Genomic DNA, 26,227 nt, shown 5'->3' with positions numbered 1-26,227 from the left:
CTATATGTATATATATATATCTCTTCCACGAACAAATATTTACGCAGCCCAGTGCTTCTGCATAACCTATTTGTTCCATAGTAGTGAACTGACCAGAACTAGGTAGTAGATCAGAAAAATACACTCTTATATCATAAATCACTTATGAAAAATGAAACAACAAATTATGTTGGAAAATTCTAAAAATTTACAAATTAATTTTTTACGAAAAATAAAATAATCTTAAAAAAATTATAAAAATATCAAAAGATCGTTGGAAAATTCTATAGTTTTTAAATTATTCTCATTGATATTAAACTTGACAACTATTATAAAACTTGATAAAACGATTTCCATTCTCAAGTGGAAATGTCAAAACATAGGAAACGTTTACTTTGTTTGAGTTGAGTAGCTTTGGTTGCCGACTATAAATTTTGATTGGAGCATTTTAGCATGAATTGCGAATCCGCGCGATAATTCCTTCCAAATTCTCATAAATTTCCACGCTTCGTGGAATACGCTCTATCCGACGTGAATAAATGACGTGGCTTTTAAGAATTAACACTTTTTAGATCCTCCATGAATTCATCCACCATTTTTATCACAGCACTTCATCCGTGCTCGATAATGAAATTTAAATAAATAAATCAACATTTGTAATCTGAGAAAAAATTCGATTATTTTATTTAATTATCTATGAATGGAATAATGGTGTAAAAAATTATACAACTTTACAATTTCATACAATTTAATATTGTATGAAAATTTTAAAATTTATCAAGCCACAAGTTAACAGTATGCATTATTTTATTATGAAATTGATACAGTTGATACAATTGAATTATAGAGAATAGCTTTTGCAATTTAATATCGTAAATCAATTAATTTCATCTTTGAAATCTTTTGATAAACAAACATAAAATTTACTGTATGTAAAAGAACAATTATTCGCAAAGTATCTACTAATACTTGTCCAAACATTGTTAAATCACAAAAATTGGAAACAGTACTTTTCCCTCAATTCTAATTTTGTATACAAACATAATACCATCGAGCACCTTCACGACAAAATCTCACGTTTCTCTTCATTTCTCGCAAAAAATCTTGAGAAGACCCGATACTCTTGAAGTGAAATAAAAAATAAAGACGTTCTCGCCATTAAACGACGATTCCACCCTTTGTCAGGAGCGTTGGAAAAATAAATTCGAGTGAAACGACGACGAGAGGTTGTACGTCATCCTCTGATCTGCTATTCTAAAATATTCAACGAACCTCGACGGGCCGTGCAATAAATTTCCGAGGAGGACGACGAATGCCAGGTATTTGAGAGGTTAAAGGGGCGCTGGGAACGGCGGGTCGAAGGTGGATGTCGAATTAATATCGACGCTCGAAAGTCGAACAGCCTTTCCAATGGAATATCGAGAGGATCGAGAAAAGTGGTGACGCGAAACAATTCCTTTCCGCGCGTATTTGATAACTGTGCGATTGGTTTTCAGGCCCGTGGTTGCCACTACCCTTCGACTTATAGGATTTCTGTCAGCAAGTAGGCGGTACTGGTAATATTTTCTCTTCCTTATCGTTGTCTTATTTATTTTTTGAAAGACAATTCATGATTTTTATAATGTAATTCATATATTAAAATTGTTTATTTATATAACATATATATAGTACAAACGTGTATACAATTTGTACAAGCTATTGTTTTTTGTTAACAACAATCGAAAGATATTTTGACTCGTGATATTTATATGCATACAGTTACGTCTTATTTATTCTTCACGAGACAATTCATGATTTCTATGATTTAGATTCGTTTTAGATACATTTCTTATTAATTTAATATTAAAATTATTGAGATATGATACGTATGAAAGTAATAAAATTACAACTAATAATAATTTAACTCTAACAATTTTTTATTGTATTATATTATATATATACATGTTATAATATAATTTCATTTCCAAGTAAAATTTTGTCCCCAAATAACTATCTGTAAATACAATTATTTTAAATATTTATACATTCTTCTACATTTATAAAAGTCGCAATAATTGAAGCGTTCAAAAAATTCTAAACAAACATTGAAGAGAATTGTATGGAAAATAAATTCGTTTGCAAGTCATAGTACATGAATAACAATGAATGTTTTTTTGATCACAATATGAACATTCATTTTTCATCAATGAAATATTTACGATAGAACTCTATTAAAATTAGAAAATTTGAAAAACATTAATTTTGTTTCGTTTACATTTAATAATTTAGCAAAAAAGAAAAAAAAATCCTAAATTTTACATTGTAAAAGAGAAACTTCTTTTGTGGATTTAGTCAAAAAAAGTTTTTCAATGTCTCAAATGAAATTTTTCAATAGATCGAATTTTTCAAATATTTCAGAACAAAAGTATTTTTGCTTTTTCATCTGTAAAATAAAACAAATTCACTACGAAAAGGTTTCAATATAAAATATCAACAATTTTTCATCGAGTATTGGTTAACTCATGCTCCTCGCTATAAATGGAGTTTTACCTTATTCAAATCGATACGCCAAACAATTTCGAAACGCACTTACAAATATTAAAATCGATTATTTTCGAAACAATGAATCAATGTTCACTTGTTAACCATAACATTCAACTCCAAGTCGAATAATAATAGCAATCATTACACAAAGAAAATGAAACGCTTGATAGAAATTCTCGAATAATCCGGAAGTCAGATCGAATAGTTTCGCTCATCTCAAACAGTTCGTTGATTTCCTTAAATTCGCGCAGTTTACTCGATTCGCTCTAAAATTATTCCACATGACCTGGATTATTCGGCTACGAACCGAGCGTTAGTAGAGGATGATTGTTGGAATTCGTTCTATTCCGAAAGGGATGAGATTTGTCGTACAAAGTGCCAAAAATTTTGCGCGATTGCGATATCGAATAAATACCGACTCTCGAATAAAATTCGATGTATCTTCGCTTTTTATTTAAATTTAAAGTTAATTTTCTGTTGATAAATGATATATCATTAATAAAAAAATTATTCTATATGTAATTCATTACAATTTTATTACATATTTACGATATGAAATGGAATTATTAGTTTTAATAAACACAACTTATTAATTGAACTTATGCATGAAGACTTTTATAATTGATTGTAATAATATCTGGTCTGCAAGTTGATTGAATTTGATTGAGTTATTTTCACGTTTGTTTTGTGTGAAAATTCTAATTGAAATTCTATTTCAATTGAAAGTATTTTTTAATTCGAAAATGAAATTAATTTTTTATTATCACGAGCTTTATAGTTCAGTTTAATTTCTATTGTAATAATTGTCCTGTCGATTCAATATTTTTATTTTTTTTTTTTTCCTTTTCCAAATATTTGAAAATATTGAATCGAAGAACATATTTTTAAAAGTACAAATACAAAATTCGTAGAAAAATTTCAATGAATCTCGAATGGAATTGTACATGCAAATGGAAAATTTACAGAAAAATTATAATGAATTTCGAATGAAATTTCATTCATATCGAACAAAATATCTTATCATATTCTACGAGGAAATAGAGTCAAGATATTGGAACAAATGAACAGAAGGTAAAGGCACGATTTAGAGTCAGATTTGGATTTTGAACGGACAGACAAACCACCGAGGAAATGCCAGTTTCTTTTGTTAGAATCTGTATTTTTATAAATATTCATCTTGGATATTTTTTAGAATTAATAATATTTAGTATACCATCAAAAATTGAAGAAGATATTGATTTTGGAAAAACTGTTGTGCATATTAATAGCAACAATCATACGTATTTAAAAAGAAATTCAAATACTACAAAATTCTTCTGCTTTTTTTTACATTTCTTAATAAAAGAATCCACGACGTGATCATATTCGCAATTGAATAAATCATTGTTACACGTGTTGAACGTGAAACTGTTAATAGAGAAACTATGTTTCGTTACTCCAGTTGCAGTATCGATCTCGAATATTAAGTTTGCACACGATATAACAATACGCAAGCATGTTGCGCTTAAATGGACTAACAAAGGGCTCGAGTCAAATAGCTATTTAGTCTGTTTGCTTGGCTTGACAAACAGTTTTGATAGACAAATGAAATTCAGAAGTATGCACATTTCTCAAAGCTTTGTATTTGCAATTCTTAGAATGATTCCTAAAAATACATTTCATTCTAGTTATGGTATATCAATCAAAGAATAACACTATGTAGAATTTTCTAGCATATCAAACAATAGTCACTAAAGTAAATTTCATTTCTGATTTTGAATGCAATTAATATACGAAGATAAAATAATTGATTTCATTAGGTCTTTATGATAGATACAATAATATTTCAGAAGACAAATCTTGAAATATATAATACAATTTGAACGGATCTTCGAAGTTGTTTATTTATTTTTCCTTTAAATGAAACAAATAAAATGAAATTGGAACTCTGTGCTACAATTAACAAACAAACATTTCTGATCTTTGGAAACTGGTCCACACTATGGAACAATACTCGTAACTAGCCTGCAGAATACCACAATGGTAATGATTATGCATTGCTCTGAGTAATAAACTAACAGTAACCTGATTTTCGTATACTCGTGAGATTTACATAATCAAATTATTGTTGTTGTATCATTATCTTGTTGAATATTATACAAAATCAAAATATATAATCTAGAATGCTTTTGGAACGTTTCTATGAATTTGTATCGATCAATAGAATCAAGAATGATCAAGAATATATCGAGAAACGAGATTTGTGTTACAATTTCAATTTTTCGTGATTTGCCAAACGTTGAAATTTTTTGAATAAGAATGTAAATATATTTTTCTAAACTTTCTCGAATTATTCGAATTATTTTTCGCAAGTAGAAAATTAATTGGGTTGAAAATAATCTTAAAATCAATTGTCGAGAGTTTTACTCTCAAATCTATTCAAACTTTACGAGTAATTAAATATTTGTGTGGCACGAGTGAAAACTTCAATTCATTTTTCATTGTTCAACTGTAATTTAAAAATGAAGATATTTCATTTTTATTGCACACAATAATCGGTTCTTTCACTTAATTGGCAATATTCCAAACGGAACATTGACTTTTTCGCAAACCATAATCATAAGTAGTCAACCGAGGAAATAATTCATCCAAGTTAATTTCTCGTCAGTTTATTTTGTCTCTGATGAATTTAAAAGCAGAGATAATCTTATCCAAGTATAAAAAGAGAAAGAGAGAGAGAGAGAGAGAGAGAGAGAGAGAGAGAGAGAGAGAGAGAGAGAAATCAAAGTTTCGAGAGGCAAGGATTGAAAGTCAGAACGTACGGTCAATCCTCGAAGGAGATTAGTTCATCAATGTTTCATGAGGCGGCCATATGCCGCGTAATTCACTCTTTAAAATGGAAATCGGAAAAAACTCGGCCGAGGATCTGTCTCGGTCAATTGAATTCGTTGGTTCCACGTTTCGAACACCGCCTTCAAAATTATTTTCATTGCCACATACCAGAAAAGTTCTGGTCAAGTTCAACGATAGAGTTCTCTGATCCCACGAATAAATTCCATCTCTTTGTGCGTGTAGGTGTGGATTCCGTGATAACTTTTATTAATGAAACGGCGATGAGCTATATCGAGAATGTGTTATGAGACGGGAAGAGCTTTGATGAAAATTATAATGGAAATTTTTGGGAATAATAATGGATATTTTAATGATATATTTAAAAAAAGAAATAAAATCTTGGTTGTAACAAAAAGAGAGAAGAAATTTAAGAAAATTAATATTGGAAAATGAATAAATTTCTTTTATTATCAAAAAATAATTATTTTATTAATCTAGAGAATATAAATTGGACTTGAAAAGCTTGTTCTATTATGTTTTATATTATAAAATATATTCTTAATAAAAGAAAAATGTGTTTTTGAATATTGATGATTATATTCCATATGAAAAATTATAAAATAATAACTAAATCGAAGAGAAAAGAATAACAAATGTGTCATAAATCTAATATATGCATTGATATAATTTTATTTCATGTGAAATTGAAGATAATTTAAATTAAATTTCTATATTTTTATACAATAGATAAACTCTAAAAATGATATTTATAAATTTTCTTTTCAATACTGAAAGTATAACTTTGAATGAAAATAATTCAATAACTATTTATTTGAAAAGAATCTACTTGCAAGTAGTCCTTTCATCAAATGATCAACTTAAATATAAATCCACAAAGTCGTCGCGAGTAAGACGTAAAAGTAAAAGAGAGCAAGAGAGAGAGAGAGAGAGAGAGAGAGAGAGAGAAGGAAAGATGAGAAATGAAAATAAGCACGATGGGAAAAACCGATGTGAATATGGGAATAAGTTTATCTGTACAAAGGTAAAAAAAAAAAAAAAACGAGGAAAATAAAACGAATATTCTTCCGTTTATTCCGTGCCAAGAAGCAATTTCGGAATCAGGACATGAGATCCTTTGAGAAGCTTTTAAACAGCTTTCTTGGCCCAAGAATACGTCATCCCAGATATTTACTTTAAAGATTCTGTCAAACATTTCGAGGGAAATCGCTCCCTCTTTTTTCGTATGCACGTTCGATCTTAATTTAAAAAGGAAGGAAAAGAAGAAAAAAAATAAAATAGAATAAAATTAAAGAAAAAAAAGGAAGCTTGATTTTAAAATTTTCGTAAAACATCGATATTTATAATTTTTATTATGATTGTTATATAAAAGTTAATATATAAGTTAATAAAACTTGAAAGAAAAATTAAAAAGAGTTTGCAAAATTATATTTTTAATGGTACAATTATAAGAAAATTATTATTAAAGTATACCAAATGTTTTTTATCGATGATGATTTTCTTTTTTTTTTTCTTTTCTTTAATAGATATCCAATAATATTGATGATAGAAATTTCTCAAAAATGACACGATATTCATTTTTATTTCAAACCAACGAAGGGATTGGATGAAAATAACATATATATCTTGGTATATAACTATCCTGGCACATGCATCAACTTCTGGGATTACATCGTCGTGTTTAGTTTCGTCTTCGATATATGATCGTACTTTACTTTAGTCTAAAGAAGAGTTAATATATTAAGTATTCTGATATTGATTCATCTAGTTTAGAAAGAAAATTTAAAAAACGATATTATAAAATACATTCCAATGCAATTTGTGAGTATTCAAATCTTTTATTTTAAAATGGAATTATTTGATGAAAATTTATAAATATATCTGAGATGTATGAGATGTATATCTCCATTACGAGATTATGAAATTACATACTTCGTACATAAATGATATGATATATGTATATCGTTTTTCATTAATGGAAAATGCGAAGAGAGATATGAATGAAGCATTGATTTCATTTTTCTTTTAATTTCTTTTAATAATTATATTCAACAAGATTTTCAAAAAATTATTATAAATTAATAAAAATGCAACGGAGTAAAAAGAAATAAGCAAAATTGGATAACGAAATGATTAAATTAGATGCACAATTATATAATCATGCAAAAATGTTTCGATTAATTAAAATGATAATGTTACGTTATGAAATTTTTCTCGCTAATTAAAATGTAATTATTTGTCGTTTTTTATCTTATTTAATCCAGTGAAACGAGCATACATGGCAACGGAAGTGAAACGATTAATTTTTATTGAGGAATAATTCACTTCGAGATTGTTAAAGGGTGAATGGGAAATATGTCAAACTTGTTACCGATAACAAGTATTAATCTCCTTGTAATTGGAATTTCTGGCGAAAAAATCGATTTAAATTTATTCGTTTCAGCGATACCTTTCTATTTATTAATTTTAACTTTATTTCAACGTCTCTTTTCTTGTCGCTCGATTCTTTCAACGCATTATATTAATCCAATTTATTTATCCATTACATATCTACAGATATTTCTTATTTTAACAATCTTTGATATATTTAAATATCGCTTATTTCATTTTTACAATTAATACATATTTTTTAAATTGCTTCAATATTTCAAATTATACGTTCTTTCGCGCAACTTCGAGGAATATATTCATTCAAGCTTTCTTATGAATTTCAAACACTAGGCCGACAATAAAATAATACAATATGCAATTGATATTATTTCGTTAACAGTTTTATACGTGGTTAATAACATTTTATAGACACGGTTCAGTTAACAAAAGGAGAGAGAATTAATTCACGTAGAATAATGAAGGATCGGAAAGCAAAGTGGAGTGTTAGACGGAAATACGAAAAAGAAGGAATTGAGAGGTATTCCGGCTTTTCGAAAAATCGAGGCCGAGTATCACGATTGGCCGTAATTCCTCCGTATTTTACCAGCCGTGATAACGGAATAGAGAACGTCTGTCCTACGGAACAGAGGATTTAGAAATCACGAAAGACATTGCTCGTTTCCGCCTCGCGTTCGTTCCGTGTTATTTGCTCTGCCCTTCTTTCTCGTCCTCGAGGAATGTTACTTCCGTCGCGTCGTTCGAACATCATTCGATCGTCTAACGGATGCTGAAAAACATTTCAATGGACTTTTAACTGGAAATTCTCGTGTTCTTGCGAAGGGCGATAGATAAATTGGTGAAAAAGAAATTTGAAATTTTGTGAAGATTGTGAAGTGAACGAAGGAGATTAAGTAATAAAATTAAAGACAAATTTTTAAGTTGGAGAATTGAGATAATTAATAATAAAAGAATTGAAATAAATTATTATTGAATTCAAGATACTGTATGAAAGTATTTTTCAGTTTGAAAGATTATAAATTCAATTAAAGTGAATTTATCAAAGTAATTCATGTTTAATAAAAATTAGAATTTATCTTTTATTTGAAAATAATCTAAAAGTGCAAGAGGGAATGAATATCTCTTGCGATTCGATAGAAATTGTTGATTCTCATTTTTGAAAAACAACATCGATTCGATGATCCATAATGAAATTGAAGACGTTTCCTTGACAGGTCTTATTTTCACTTTCATTTTTCTTCTTATTATTGCCTACCCTCTTTTTATTTCTTCTTCTTCTTTCGCTTATTCTTCCATTTTCGCCAGCACTTGCGCTTTCACCAGACCCGTCATCGGGAAAATTTAACGAGGACAAATGAAGTGGAAAAGGTTGCATCGTGTTCCTGATTCCCTGAATAAACTTTTCTTCATACATGATCTAACGTGTCACGTATATATTTTCCATCGTATCGTGAACTAAACAAATTAATTTCCAAAAAGTAGTTTAAAAATTTCCAAATCTTCCTGCACGAGAAACAAAAAAAAAATTAAGTATGGCTCGTTGTATCAGAAGCAAACTAATAACCTGTTTAATAAGACTGAGGATGATAACAAATTATCAGGTGTTAAAGTAATTTGATGCTCGAGGATAATTCATGAGAATCCAATTAGATTTTGAGATCGTGTCTATAATTATTTCGTGCCAATAGTCTGATATTGGCAACAGCACGAAGAACAGGTATCGTCGCTTTGCAACAGGATTTGAATATCACATTCTACTTCACCGAGTTTCGCGATACACGTATCATAATCACTTATCGAGAAGATTTTGACAAAATCTAATGATCGAATAAAAATATCAAAGAATTTCTGGTAATATTTAAGAGATGCAGATGAAACAAAGAAATTCGTCTAACGAATTTTTTGATTTCAAATTTTCCACAACGCAATCGACAGGAGATATTGAGACAAAATCGAGTGGAGAAGTCAAAGAAATTTCAAATGGTGGCAATATTTAAAGGAATGCGGAAGAAATATTCGTAATATTCGAATTAATCATCGAAATCATTCAAGTTTTATTAGCGAAAGGGACGTGGAGCAAGAAAATTCCTACCCCTGTCTTAAATTTTCCAACTTTTTCAATCTTTCAAGCATCGCAGAGGGATTAGCGAGAGCAGCGGAGGGCTGTCGCTGAAACGTCGTCACGCAAGAAAAGTTGACACGATGCAATAGGCGTTCTTCGTCGTAACTTACCGCGATAAAAATCGCCCAGGGGATACGAGGGTGAAATTCGATCCCGCGAGAAAGAATATTTGTGGCCCTGGTGGCGTGCACGCTTATTATTCTCCAAGCTTTTTCACGGGTTGAACGTATGCGCATATTTTGTTCGCCTGTGGAAAAACCACGGCTTATGGCATACATGACTCACTGTTAAATTAGAATATCGTCCACTGTGTTCTTCCTTCTTTTTTTTTTTGTATACGTTGCCTTTTTTTCTTTTTTACTTTTTCCTTCTCTTACTCTTCTTTTTCTTTGGTCTAGAAACCATAAGTGTTATCAAAAAGGATTCGAACGCACCTCCTCGAAAATATAAAACTTTTGGAATAGAAAAACGATCTCTTTTGATAATCACGAATAATAGGCAATGTGTCTTCAATAGAACCTAAAGTCTTTTACGTACGATTCAAAGAAATATCGAATTTGTAGAATGTACTGATCGTATATAAGAATTGGATAGAAAAATCTAAAAATTCGAGCTTCGATGAGAGTAGTTTCATACACAATCTCAAGCGCCTGTGCAGATGTATAGTAAAAATGGATAAGATGTATAAAAATATGTAATAAAAAAAAATTTTTTAAAAGAGAAGTCATATTCCTGTCATATTTTAATTTTGGCGCGTAAAACATTTTTAATATTTTGTCGTGCATTTAGGAATATCTCGACAAGATTTTTACTTTTATATCGGTGAGAATGTTTCACAAACAAAAGCATTGATTAATGACTTCTGTTTTGCGAGCAGGCTGTTTTTTCGTCGGTGCATACGAATGCAATGCGCGAAACATTCGTTTTCTAATGCACCGCTAATTAGCACTGTTCCATAGATACGTGGGATTCGATAAATCGAGGCGTAATGAAAAGAAAACTGACGACAGATGGAAATTTTGTTCGGGAGAAATATCTCTGCGGTGAAATGCACGATAGTTTGAGGATAAATGAGACTGCAAGGATCGATGATTGTTTTTTGAGCGTTCGATTTATACAGGATTGAAATTAATTCTTTGTTATTTTGTTCATGAGAGAAATTGTGATTTATCACATAATTCAGATTTCTAATTTGATCTATTTATTATAAATAAAAAGATTGACAATACAAAGAAACTTATATAACTTCGAAATGAATCTCAAAAATTTGTTTTGTTTTTTGAAGAAAAATTGAAGTGGTTTTATATTTTTGTTGATATTATCTTTTGTATATTTACTTATAACGAAATTACTCAATCACTTACTCAAATCACGCAAAATCTTACAGAATGTTGAAACAATAACAAAGAAAATAGAGCGAGGTTTATTTTATTTACATTTCTTTCGACGTTGTGATTTCCATTCAAGAGAGTTCCGCTAATTAACTTGGCACATTATGTGTTATATTTACATTTATATTAAACGCATCGTATTCTACGATATAGCGATGCAACGATATTTGCATAATACGAACCTGTATTTGCATCGAGTTTCGCTTACGACTCCTTATGATCATTCTTTCCTTATCTTCGTTTATTAACCTTTATTCACAATTTCGAAAGACAATCATATTGTACTTCTCTTTCACATTCCCTTCTTTAAACCATTTCATTTTTCGTTATTTTAATATTTATTTAATTTTGTAGTAACATATCTACTATTATTTTAAATCTAAGTTCTCTCGATCTTATCAAAATATCTGGCACTAATTTAAAATATAATTTTTAATCTTGAACATATCGAGTTTGTTGTCAACGATGCTCAATCATGATCCGAACATTTTATCCGGAATCCAAGCGTAGTCTATTCGCAAAAAAATATCTGAAAATAGAAGTGGTGTGATCGGCGTATAAAATTCTAGGATTTAAAAAAAAGCGTTCAACTGAGTACGTGAAACATTCCATCGATTACTCGAATTGATCGTCGCCATGAACAGTCGATTTTCCATTTCGTGGATAAAATGGAAAATCGTTTGGAAAACTGATAGAAACAAAAATTTCGAACACTTTCTTCTAATTGCTGATATAATGAAAGAAATAGAATTCTTTTAATTCTTTATTGTTAAATTTTGCGATTTTTTTTTTTGAAACGGAATTTGTATTCGATGAAAAATAATTTTATTTTATCTTCGAGATAAAATTGAAAAAGAAGAAATATTGGAATACGAAACATTGTGGAAATTTATAGTAATACGTTGAGAGTAACTGAGAGTAACTTCTTTTTCAAAATTTTGAAAAATATTAGATAAAAGATATTTTTATTTGTTATATATTTATTAATGAATTTTATACTTCGAGTAAAACTAATGTTTCGTATATTTTAAATTTGCATATTATGCGTTATTGCTCAAAATTAACATTAATGAAATAATGGCTCATTGCATCGATTTAATACAAATATGCCATCATTGCATATTAATATTGTATTAACCTCAAGATCATTTTGATTCCTCTTCAAGTAGCACGAATAATTAATATATAATTAGAATGTTGGAGAATATTTGCATTCGTATATTTGTTGTTGATTCTGTTCCATTCTTCATTTAATGAGTACGTGTAACCTGTCGAGATTATCAGATTATATTTATAGAATGATGTTTTGCAATTTCTGCAACAGCTTGATAGAATGCATAAAATGTACACAGTTAATACATATTGCATCATAAGAGTGATTCAGCGTTTTTTTTTTTAAGATAAAATCTTTATGGAAAGCTTTTTTAAAGCTTTTTTTTAAAGCTGAATTTCGTGATCAATTTATTAACTCAAACATATCCATTATATTAATATTGTTGAATTTTTAATCAGAAATTTTTTATAATATATGATAATAATATAAAAATATTATATTATGGAATTAATCTACGATGATAATTAGTATCAGAGATTCAATTTATAAATAAATAAATAAATACATTTATATCAATCGGAATATTAATGATAACAATAAGAATAATTATATAAAATGCTAAAAAAGATAAAAACAAAGATAGAAAAGAGGAAAAAAGGATATGAAGAGAAAAAGAGAAACAGACATGTAGAGAAAATTGGAGTAGAAGAAAAAAATCATAAAAAAAAAGAAAAGCCAAGAAATTCTGGATCTGATTAGCAATTAACAACCAGTCCCAAATGAAACTTTGCAGAAAATTAAGACAAAACTATAAAAAAAGGAATACAAAACAAAAACCATTAAAGTAAAAATAGAAATGAGAAAGAAGGCCATTAAACGTGAATCCAGATTACAAAAAAACTTTGGAGACATTTATAAAAAGATACAGCACAATAACTGTAACTATAATATTTTCGGATCTGCATTAATACAATATTTATCAAGACAGCAATTATATTTCTATAAAAAAGAATCTCCAAATCTAAAAACCAAGACCTCTACAATATCTATTACCTTTTTGCTTCCTTCTTCTTATTGTTTTAATTTAATTATTATTTTAAACATAAAAGTCTTGATACCATACATCTATCAGTCACCAAACACACTACTCGTTTCACCCATGACAATTCTCCATTAACTCCTCCCCAAAACTTTCGCCAAAAAGAAAACTTGTGAAAAGTAGAAACATCCTTAACGAGTTTTATTTTCTTCTCCTCTTTGCCGATCCCAGCCGGTGTCATAAACTCGCCTACAATGTGCAAGCAGTCGTTTCCGGCCGACAATGTTGCGCGACGAGTGCCATTAAAAGTATCCGCGGACCAGTGGTGTGTTTCAACCGAAGAAAAGTAGGAAAAAAAAAAAAGAAAGTGAAGTCCAAAAGATCTATCTTTTGCTTGTGTTACAATGAGAATAACCAGGCGTTACGAGGGGATTTCTTCAAGACTTATTAAAGGTTTGATATTGTGAAAATTTCCACGAAGACTTATTCGATGAATAGATTTGTGTGTGTATTCGAAAATGTCATTAGTGGATAAAGACTTGGTTTTTAAAAATATATTACGATGATCCAAAAGAAGAACAGATGATCCAAAACAGAAAGATTACGAAATTACCTATCGAATGGATTTTTATAAGATTGTTCTTAAACGTGATCCTTTATTAATTAATGGTTTTTTATAGGAAGTATAGAGTAGAAGAGTTTGATAAAATATTTTTTGTTTTTTTGATATTAACAACATTACATATGATTTTTTTCTATTTGTATAGAGATAATGTTTTTTAATTGTTAGTTTGCATTTTATGATCGCATATATACTCGTTGATATACAAATTTGGTAATAGATAGTTATTCCTAGATGTCACCACAAGTAGAATAGGAGACTTGAAAGGACGATAAATTAATGTCAAATTTCAATAGAATTCCATTTATATGAACCCGACAGGGAACAAATAGTTCGGAATAATAGCGATGGTAAAACTTCCATTATTGATTTTTCGAGAAAAACAAGCTTATGTGAAATATTCTTGAATCGATTAAATCGAATAAATATTAATATTATTTTAAAATAAATATTAATATTTATTTTAAAATACGATTATTTAATAATCAAAATGTAATTTCAATAAATTTTGCTAAAAAATAAACGACACATATGACTGAATAAATATAATAGAAGTCCATTGATTATTAAGTTAATTGATTTGGCATTAATTCATTACTCTTTCAAAAGAAACATTAGAAGTGTTAGGAACAAAACTCATTAATACTATCATTACACACAAAATCATAAATCGTTTAATTGCGAAATTTGAATTAACAGTAGAAAACATCATCAGCAATTACTGATAGAAAAAATAATATATTGTCAATATCGGAAAATAAAAGAAAAACGATTCCATGGACTTTTTGGCCCATATTTCATATTGGATTTTTACTTCTATCGTGAGAAGTGCTTGTTTCTCTGAGAAGAAGGCGGAATGATTTCTGGGGCGCGTGCTTTCGACGGTCGCAGAAGGATTCTGGTCGGGATGATTCCGCTCGATCTTCGCCCGAGTTTAATGGGATTTGAAAGTTAGAACGATTGAAATTGAGTTCTCTGGGATTTTCCGGGATTTCCTTTTCGGGTGTTTTATGGAGCTTCCTTGGGAATGTTTTAATTTGATTAACATCCTCGTTTGTTGGTTTAATATAAATTAGATTATACTTGTGTTCTTTTTAGAATTTTAATGAAGGTGAAATTTTTATTATTTTATGAAAAGAAATACCGCATAGAGAGATGTGCAGTGTAAGGAATGCTGGATCTGTCTTTATTTTAAGTAAAAGGAAAAGTATGGTGCGTTTAATTTCTTCAGAGAAATTACATTTTTTACGATGATTTTCATTATTCAAGAAAAAAGTTTTTAAGAAATTTCCTGATAACTCGAATATATTAGATATGCACATCGTATATCACGATTGCTAGTTTCTAATTTAGGTTTCTGATTTTCTCGATCACGCCTCGATCATAAATTATTAATTGTTCGCATACAAAGTTTTCTCTCATTGAGAATCTCATCTGAATAACGAGCAAAAAAATTAAGAGCCTCGTACACACATTTCTGAAAATTCTTTTGCATTCTCAGGGAATGCCCCTTCACGCACTCGACCTAACTCACCGTCGAATTTATTCACAATTAAACAAGAAAAGGAATATTGTTTAAAACTTCTCGTTTTTCAAATATCCCAGTTTAATGGCCAAACTTTAAGTAGTATATAATTAGATAACGGCCTGAAATTCATCAAAGCTCATTGAAATGTCTATCTCGAAGCGGAATGAAAAGAAATTCAGGAGAAGAATTCGTTCCCATTTAACGTGGTCGAAAATTGGCGAATTCCAAGTATTAAAGGTTACCAATGGTGGAACTTTCGAATGGAATACGACAGATCATTATTCACTTGCCACCGGTCCAAACAATGGCTATTAAGCGATTACTTTCGTTCATGGACTGACTGGCTATTAAATGTAGAAACGGGCCGCTCGCCCGTGGAAAGCTATCAGCGGGAGAACTTACCACGAGCCGGAAGGCCGTGTCAATCGTCCTCGAGCTTTTTGGGTCAATCGACGCCGGTAACATGGACTTCCGACTTGATGGCGGATGTTGCTTGCTCATTAGATCCCGAATTGAAACAGTCTCTGTCATCCACAAGCCTCTAGATTTTCAACACGTGACGTCACACGTTTTATTTGGTAATAATAGAAGAGGAAAAAGCTAATTGTGAACAGAGTAACATGATGCGATTGCTGCATCACCCGGAGGGACAAATGTGGGTTAAATATAGTGCATTGCACCAAAAGATGGCCGGCCAAAGTATCTCCCTTTCTATTCGATCTTCTGTCATCACGTGCATTGTTGTTATTGGCTGAGGACAGTGACAAAGATCGACTAGGGGCTGATATCAGAGACAAAGTTAAATAGAATGATGACTTTGCAGTCTTCCAATCAATAGAATTCTGTTTGTTTATAGCTGACACTTTAATTGGAAGGCTAATCGTGCTGTGAAATCATTCTATTTCTCGATATTTCTCGATATCGTCGATCTTTGCCATCGTTTTCAGTTCATACATATTAATCTAGAGCCTTGTTTGGCACGATTGCCAAACAAACAAATCTATAATCGGTTATATACTGTTCGTGGTTGATGAAAAACACCTCTGGAAAATTCTTGTCAACCTCTGTATTTTGTCTGTTAAAAATCTGTTAAAAAATTTCTTTATTTTATTCCTTTTGATTATTTCAAATTGTTTAAATAGATTGTGCAGATTATTGTTTGGACACACGTTTCATTTAAATAATGTTTATTAAAGAAAAGATGTAAATTTAAATGACAAGTGTAATTATATGTTGGATGAAATGAAATTGGAAATGAAACTCTTATAAAATAATTCTTATTTGAGTTAATGGAACGTGTATAATATTTTCCAGTTTTTAAATTTTAGTATTTTCATTTCAATCTTATCCCTCATCGATTTATTTTAACAAAACTGAACGTTTCATATAACGCACGATATAATTACACGATCATCGAATCGGAATATTTTTTAAATGTGTAAGAAAAAAAAAATCAAATAAAATTTTTTATTATTAAGCGATACGAATTAACGCGTCTTGGATGTGAAATTGTTTGTAAAAATTGTTTGATCACGAGGTAGTGTTTGTTCGCGGTCCAAATTAAATTGGCCGCTATCCCCCTTGTTTTCACTCGTGCATTAAAAATACGCGGTGATTTATTACGTAAGAACGAACAATTTTCCGGGGCGTTTCATAAGAGATCACAGAGAATATGACGTTTCGCGGGAAACAAATGTTCCGCTCCATTTGTCGCACGTGAAAAATGTCCAAATTCGTCCCAAATATTCGCGATGAAGCGCGTTATAACATTCGACTATCGATTTCTCCCTGCGTTCTGCGAATAATAACCGAATGTATATGAAAATAGCGATTTAAAAATTCACTTGAAAAATTTATCCGTAATACGTGTGATATCGTGTCGAAGAGATTGAGATTGATGAGTTTATGGACAATCGGTAGAATTAAATTAACGTTGAAATGTTTTGTGGAATAATAAATTAAAAGATAATAAATGAAATGAGAATATTTGTATCAATTTACATTAATGGGTGGATGGAAAGAGGTAGGTAGCAGCATTGGAAATTATTTCTTTAATGAAGCTGTGATTAGTATACGGATCTGTTGGTAATTATCCAATTGAATAAATGAAGAAAGTTCATTTTGGATTGTTTAATGAGGTTAAATATTTGAGAAACTGAGAAATTAAATGATTAATTGAAAATACTTTGCTTTAAAATTGATTCGAAGTATAAAGATAAATTATTTCAATTATGAATATTAATTATTATCCCGCCTGACCGCAAATTAATTTTCAATTAAATGTAAAATAAATTTCATGCTTCTTACCCAATCTTAAATCAAAATAATATCTGTCATAATAATTATAGAGATTTTAAAAATCTAAATTTATATATTATATACAATAAAGAGTAATATATGAATTAGTACTCGATGAATATATACAATTTAAAATATCAACAACTTTTTAACCGAGTATCGATTCACTTATAATATCTATTTTTATTCAAACGAAAATCAATAGATACATTCATTATATAATAATAATTAATACGTTTATAATATATATATAATATATATTAATCAAACTCACCACACGTGTAAACAACTTTCAAATACGTTCTGCTTTCCGGGCTACAAGGTTCACCGAATGTTGAACTGTTTGCGACCACCGAACAGCGTCGTTTTCCATGGCACAAATTCATCACGGTTTCTGTCGCGTACGATGCCATGCAAGCTGTAACCAGACAAAATTGATCTATTCAGCGCATTTGTCCGTACTTTCGTCGAGGATGAAAAAAAGAGAGAGAGAGAGAAAGAGAGAGAGAGATGGCTTTCCAGCTTATCGGTAATTGCATGGATCGTTCGCCGGATGAAAACTGAATGTCGGATTAAAGGTTGACTGTGACTACTTCACCGCGCTTAATGGAAATGTCAACTTCATCAATCTACGGTTAATAATCCCACGCTTGACATGAATCCCGTATCCCTCTCGTACGAATACAAAGCATTGTTTTATTTCCTTTTTGTTCACTTTGAAACGAATCTCTCGATTGCTTTGTTTTCTTTTGTATTTTTGTTTCCTTCGTTCCCCAGCTTTATTTTCTGAGAATATTGATCGCGTAAAGAAAGGTATCTTTCCTTCGTTTTTTGCCTGGAATTCGAAATAAATCTATGGAAATTGGATTTGGTCAAGTGATTAAATATAAAGGAATAAATTATATAATATTTTCTTAAATGTTTCATTGACTCAAGATGAAGAATGAAAGAATCTTTGATAAATATTTCCTGATATTAATTAAGCGTGTATAAAATTGAACAAATTTAATGTATTAATCTTTAATAACACACCATCGTTTTTCTGTATTTTTTTCGAGGAATTAAATTATAATTTCATCAATTTTCACATCCTCTTTTGAATCGCGTCAAAATTGACTCTGTCATCGTTATGACAAGTTTCTTTTGTCTTCTATTCACGTGATAAAACCGAATTATATGTCACGTGACTAGGGAACACACAAATTGAAAATCGTGGGTAACAATACCATAGAGAATCATTCGTGAAACGACTATTATACGTGTATTTCATTGTCACGTTCGAGTGGAATTAAAGAACACGGGAGGAAACTTTTGAACTGGTTATATTGCCTCGTCGACCGCGAGAAGGATTTCATTGATTCGAGAATTTATTCGATAGAGAAAATTAATAAAGAGTTCCATTCTGATCTAATTTCAGATATTTTAATAAAAATCTTTGTCGAAAGAAACGGTAGATGTTGAATTTTAATAATCGAACGAACTGTAGAACTGTCATTTTATTCTAAACGATAAAGATAATTCTCCAGAGTTAATCAAATACAAAAAATGTAAAACCATTAATTTTTCATGCGTAACACAATAACTGTTACGCGAGTATTTTTATACTGACACGAATAATATAAAATTTCATATGTATGTATTCACGATTATTATCAAAACTTTTTCCAATTTTTATAATATTTAACGTACTTTGATATCGGAGGAGAAATTTAAATTAGAGATTTAAAACTAAAAATTTTACTTTTCAAATAACCTATATTACAAAAATTGTTCGAAACTGTTCCATTTCGTCGAAAATATCCACTTTCTGATTTTCATATCTACGTGTCGAAGAAAAATTCAAACGTATTATCTTACGGAAATAAAACGTTTAAGATTCAGCGGAATGCGCTGAAATACTTTTCCACGCGCACGTTTACGACTGGAAAATCGAGATCGAGCTCATTTACAGAAAAATTCGTTGATTAACGAGATCAGGAAGAGGCGAAGTCATTGAATAAGAAAAACCTTTCACAGCGAGTGATAGCATTTCAATGTTTTCGAGGGTTGCTATCCTCACGAAGATGCCATCTGGACAACGTCACGAATAGCTTGATAGCAACCTCCAACTCCGTAAAGTCCACCACTTTGAATCGATTCGAACCGCCATTGAATGCAAATGTGCAATTTCATGGATTTGTTTTAACATCGTGGACTATTTGAACTAATTTAATGAAATGAAAAAAAGGAACAGATGTTTTTAAGATTTTTAGAACTTGATATACAAATTTTTAAGTATATTTGACCTTTTGAAAGGAATTTTAAACACGTAAAATATTATTTCGATACATAATTTTTAATTTATGATAATGAAATTGTGATTTAAATATCGATACATATTTGATTTATTCTTTGCACAATCCGCTCAAGAACATAAACACGAAAGAAAGAACAAATATCGATCCTCCAATCTTTAGAAAACAAACATCACCGCATGATTTATTTTATTCAACAAAAATTATTGATTTTAGAACATTTTAATAAAATTAATGGACTTGAATGAAGAAAAATGAAGAAAATGTTGAAATGAAGAAAAAAATAATCAAAGGCTATTTTACAAATGTAAAAAATGTAAGATAAGATTAAAGAATAATATTTCGTCGAGATAAAAAGATTTTCGAATATTGATATTGCTAAATAAATCTTCCAAAAAACAGGTTTGAGATTCATAAGCATACCATTACAGGGTAGATATATGCTCTTGCTTTAACAGCGCGCCCATGAATGTTTACGCTCGCGTAAACATTTAATGACCCGGCTAACTTCCAAATATCTTTTTTGGCCGTTATTTTCCTTGAGGGCTTTCACGATTCGAGAGAACGATATTTAGCAGAATTATTAAGACGTTAACTTATATAAGCGCGTTTTTAAATCTTTCCAACAGCTAAAAACTTATTCCTCGATGGTCGAAAGTTTAGTTTTACAAGCGAACCTTTTTACAATTTTTACGCGAAACAAAAATAAGGTTTAGATTTACAGGTGCCGTGAAATCAAGATTAATTTTAATCCATTAAGCTTTAGATCACGTAATGGTGATATTAAGAAGCGAAATTTTAAGATTTTACAATTTTCTACTCACTTTCCTCCTTCACGTCGTGGGGTTGTGGACATTGAAGGGATTCGTACTCCGTTCTACCGAACGATGCACTGAAAATGGCAACCCTCTGTCCTGGATGACAGACAAGATTGATGACATCATTCTCACAGGCAACTTTACTTCTGAACTCATCTGAAATATGAAAGGAAGTTTTTAATAAATTCATCGTCCAACTTGTATTTTTTATTGCAACGTGGAACGTAATTACGTTTGAACCTATGGACGAGTTTACGAGAGACAATTTTCAAGAAATATGAATATAGAGATAACAAAATTTTAATTCTTTTTTTTAAACTTTTCTCAAATTTCAATTTACGTGAAATTCTAATATTTTTTCTTTCTTTCTTTCATTCTTTCTTTCTTTTTTTTTTTTAAATAACAACGATATTAATATCGTTTTATTGGAAAATGTTTGTAGTATTTCCCGTTACATTTTATTTTTGTAAAAGAATATGATACATTTTTATCGATATATTTTTCGAAAACGTTTTTCAGAAATGATGTTTCTCTCTTTTAGTCGTTGTCAACGTTTATTGAAAAACCGTCAAAAACTTTGCCTGTATTCATATTCTCTTATTGCTATTCGAACTGGTTTATTTGTAATATTTTGTATCCGAATGTATATCTATCCAAATATTTTTCCCAAGAATTTTGGAATCTCTGAAAAAAATCTGCACAATCTCGTTATACGAATCTCTTCGTTAATTGCGAATTTCAAAGCTAATCAGATCAAGCGTTCTTTACGATGTCACGTTTTCACGATCGTACAACAATGAGCTTTGCGACATCATTGGCGCGGTGGATGCCACATTCTTGAGATTTTCACTTGTTTTTGTGCAAGGTGCAAAGATCGATGCAGAGAATTATATAGAATGGATCATTTGTTATTATTATTATTGTTTGCCTAGAATAATACATTACATTAAATTTTAATGAGTTTTTTAGAAATTAGAATTATATCTCTATTTAGAAAGACATGCCATATCTTTGTTATAAAAATATATTTTTTAAGTAGTCATTATCTGAAAAATTTTCAGATTTTTTTTTTAGGGCTAATAAATTTGACAGAATGGTAAAATATATTGTTTTTCGATTATATATCAGTTTCACGTACATGAACAAGGTTTCTAAGTACCTGGAGACAATTAGCAGAGTACTGTAAGATATGGGCACATAATATATTACAGCACGTGACACAATGTATATAACAGCTCACATATAATATTCATGAACAATGTGTGTAGACAATGTCTGCAAACAATGTCTACAAATTTAATGTATTTCGTATACGTTAAATACAAAATTAAAATCTCAATTATTATTACATACAAAATTAAAATTAATATCAAGATTATTCTTAAACGGATACTTTGATTAAAATTGAAAATTGAAATTAACAATTTAAAGGTAATATGAAACATCGTGATTCCCTCGAATATCGTTGATTAATGAATTTTACATTCGATCTGCCAATCTGCATCTCAGAATTGCGATAGATTACCTACATAGCAAGTTAGGAATCAGTTTCAGTAATCTGGTAATAATATTTCCACTATTGATTATCTCCACGAAATTCTCGAGTATAGAAATCTAAGGATCTTGAATATAAGCACGCGACTGTTTCCACGTCTCAAAGTCAAGAATTTCTGTCGACGAGAATACATAATATTCTCATAGGCGAATCAATTTACGGATGATTAATGTCTGAATAATTGGCATTCTAAGGTATCAATTACAGAGATGCTATGCGATTGCAATTATACGGAGAAGTTTCGTAGAAGCCATTGTATGAAATGTCCAATTAAATACGTTGAATATTAATAATACGAAATGGAAATGATCAAATTTGTTGGAGTTAAATTATAATACAAAAATACACATAAGTTGTATCATTCTGACTTGTCAAAGATGATTTTTTTATAATTATCGTTGTAATTGTTATTCCAATAAATCGTGATGATTGATGATTATACAAACTATTATAAGAAAGTCGAGCAACGAGCATTAAAAAAGATAAATTGCAGCTAATATGATATGGATTTCGATAAATGATGTAATCCTACTATAAATAAAATGATTATCTTTTTTATTATTCAAATAAGAAATTTTGCAGAATTAGTATGTCAATTGTTTCATATATATCCTGTACGTAGTTTTTAATTGGAAAGCTTCGTCAATTAGTAAATTGTAATTCACATGATCTTTAGATAATGATCTTAAGATCTTTCTTAAAATTTGTGAAGCATAAAGTTCATTTATACGTAATAACATACATTTTGTTGTGAATTTTATATGTATAGTTACAGATAGTACCAACAGTGCTAAATAATCTGATAATGCGTTCTTGAGATAAGTGCTACTTATGCTACAATGTGATACTTGTAATGCAATAATAATATTTTAGTGACTCTGCTGGTTAAACTGCTGACCCTTCTCTTATGTGCGAATGGACTTAGGCTAGTATGTCCCTAATAATAATCCTATTTCTCGAGGGACTTCCTTTGCCGGGTATTTCGAAAGTAATATCCGTAAATTTGTGGGTTACAAAATGACTTCCCAATTTCAAGTGTATGTTGCCACTCATGAATTTGATTAAATTTACAAGAGATATTCGAAAATAAATCTAATCAAAATAAAATTTTCTATAAACATAAACTTTCTATAAATATATTAACAAATTTTTAATAAAATAAATAATTTTGATGCAACGTTACGACCATGCTCAGAATTATGCTCGAAACTCGCATAATTATTACTGAATCGAGCATGGCTATTATGAAGCTATGGTTTCTAATTAATAACACGAGCACGAACTTATTACGATAACTAAAGCACGATATGATTGGTGTGATTAGGAAGCGAAAACGCTATGAAACAGAACTTATTGTTGAAAAACTAGAAGATAATCTTCAAAATTAAATGTAAGAGTCATAAAATTACATACATAAATTTTAAATATTTTAAATTTTTAATAGCCATTCGAATGATCGAAGTAATTGATCGAGCAACTAACGAGATTCATCAAAGATAGAAGGTACACAATGATTCGTGAAATTTTGTAAAAAAGCAGGAAGAAAACTCGTTCATTGGACAATTTTTCGAAACGTCCAGTTTGAAACTTTAATTGATTAAAAAAAAAAACGCAAAAAAGACGCAAAGATGTGGATATAAGAGGCAATTCTTTCAGCACTCGAGACGACAATAGACCCAGCATAAAGCTTTTTCAACAAGCTAGCTCTTCGATCGACCCACTTTTGTTGGCATCTCGAATTTTTATGTGTGTTCTGTTATGTCTATAGCTGTGACTACCGTCCAGATATCCAATGACGTCGCTAATAGAGACCAGATGGAGCAGGATCAATCTCTATTTGAAGGGGTAAATCTTGAGATACTTATTGTATCTTCAATGACATTGAATAAAATTTTTTTAGATTAAGACAATGATTTGTATGTGAATGATTCGAAAAGTTAAAAATTAAAAAGATTAAAATGATTTTAATAAACTTGAAAACAAATTAACACGAAAGTAGATATATATATAGATGCATATATCATTATCATAAGAATTAATTTCAAGCGCGTGTTAATTGAACGGAAACAAAGTTGCTGACAAATTGGCGCGAAAGTAATCGTAAGAAGGTAGAGAATAAAATGGTAATTCGAACGCGATGAATCAACAAGACAAATACACGTTACACGTGTCACATTGCGTGCCAAAAGCAGGCGACGCCTCACGTGTCAGCCGCAAATCTATGCGACTACACACGTGCTACTTATTGCACTTGGCGTCATTAGCCAAACGTGCTCCATTTGACTAATTCGTTTTTCTTTGCGGTCGAGTCGACGACGTTTCACCGTCGTTTAAACGCCGTCGCTTTGTCCTATGATTGATGAATCTCAGCTTGAGATCTAGTGTTCGTGATCGGTATAATGCGCGCCGTAATAAATTTGATTTTTGATATTTTACCGGAATATTCGACGAATAAAACGGAAGGATAATAAGAATTATTATCATTGTTTGATTTATTTAATTGAAACAAAAATATAATATTTTTTTTTCTCCTTTAAAATCGTGAATGATTCGTTGAATCTTTATTTTAAGTAAATAAATCTATTGTATAAATAATGTACTGTTACTGTGCTGATTTCAAGTAATTTTATGAGAAAAAACAAAAAAAGAAAAGAAGAATAAAATATATTTTCAAATTGATGTCAAATATAATGGGAGAATGAAGACTTTTATATTGTTAAAAGAGTATATGGGACGGCAATTTAAGTAAAGTAATAACAAGAGTAATAATTGAACTTACTAATTATTTTTTTAATAGAAAATGTAGCAATTTTCATTTGAATGAAATATTTTTATGAATTTTATTTTTGTAACAATTCATTATTTTTCTTTCAGGTCGAGCGACATACATTTGATAGAAATAAATTTTAAAAAATTCGATAACAATAGAGATTCTCTTTAACATTGCAAACAATTTTTTATTACCAATTATATCGATCATTCTTAAACAAATTGTTTCTCGTTTACCAACAAAATTTTTTTACTTGGTCACAAATTTCCATCCAAGTTTTCTCACTGTTGCATTAAATATAACACAACTTTCTAGCTTTGTCTTTAATCTCTTTCTTTCTTCATCGTAAGTTTTAATCTTTGTAGAATTACAATTTCATGTGACCTACATGGCGGATTTTTAAAATAGGATTTTAATAAAATAGAGAAAAATGAGGAGGATGAGCAGATGTGGCTCAACTGTTAAAAAAGATCTAGTTACAAATATGAACTATAAATCCACGTGTACATTAAAATTATCAACTATAAATCCAATTCTGAATCAGACGTGTGTTATATTACATATAAACGCATTAAGTACAGGTATTATAGATTTTTCTTCAATGAAGGATGAGTAATCCGATTCTCGGATAATTAAACTTAAATGATAATTCGGTCGGTGACAGATGCAATCACAAGCGAGCGAAACACTTCTGTTCGCTGTCATTTATTTAATTAAACGACAATGCAGGATGTCGAGTGCAACAAAATTAATTTGACTGAAATAATTTGCACGCTCACAATATGTAACGTGTAATTTTAGATCGTCAGATCTCAATTGCGTATCATTAATTCATTCGAATCTAGAAACTTTTACGATAGATCTTGATCTATTTGAAAAATAATAATGCTCAATCGTTGTAATAATTGAACCATGTTTATTTCTTTCTCTTTTATTTTGTGTATCTTTTATATGACAATATGATCTTTTATTTAACTTTCGATATTAATTATAATTGTTCCTTCAACTATGGCGTTG

The 26,227-nt window shown here is 30.0% G+C and overlaps 1 protein-coding gene across 2 annotated transcripts in view; it reads right to left on the bottom strand.

Annotated features, from left to right (window-relative positions):
* The window catches only part of LOC100869731 (uncharacterized), a 92,747-nt gene that overhangs the window by 49,198 nt on the left and 17,322 nt on the right, over positions 1-26,227 (bottom strand). For both annotated transcript variants that reach the window (XM_086915811.1, XM_086915812.1), the window contains exons 3-4: positions 20,892-21,041; positions 18,048-18,191 (exon numbers count right to left, since the gene is read on the bottom strand). In XM_086915811.1, coding sequence (XP_086771937.1) covers positions 18,048-18,191; positions 20,892-21,041 — 294 coding nt within the window. The remainder of the gene's footprint in view (positions 1-18,047; positions 18,192-20,891; positions 21,042-26,227) is intronic.

The sequence above is a fragment of the Apis florea genome, unplaced genomic scaffold (assembly GCF_048593485.1).
Source record: "Apis florea isolate Af1SG1 unplaced genomic scaffold, ASM4859348v1 contig_3797_pilon, whole genome shotgun sequence".
Taxonomy (NCBI): domain Eukaryota; kingdom Metazoa; phylum Arthropoda; class Insecta; order Hymenoptera; family Apidae; genus Apis; species Apis florea.
This window is presented reverse-complemented; position numbering and strand designations above follow the sequence as displayed.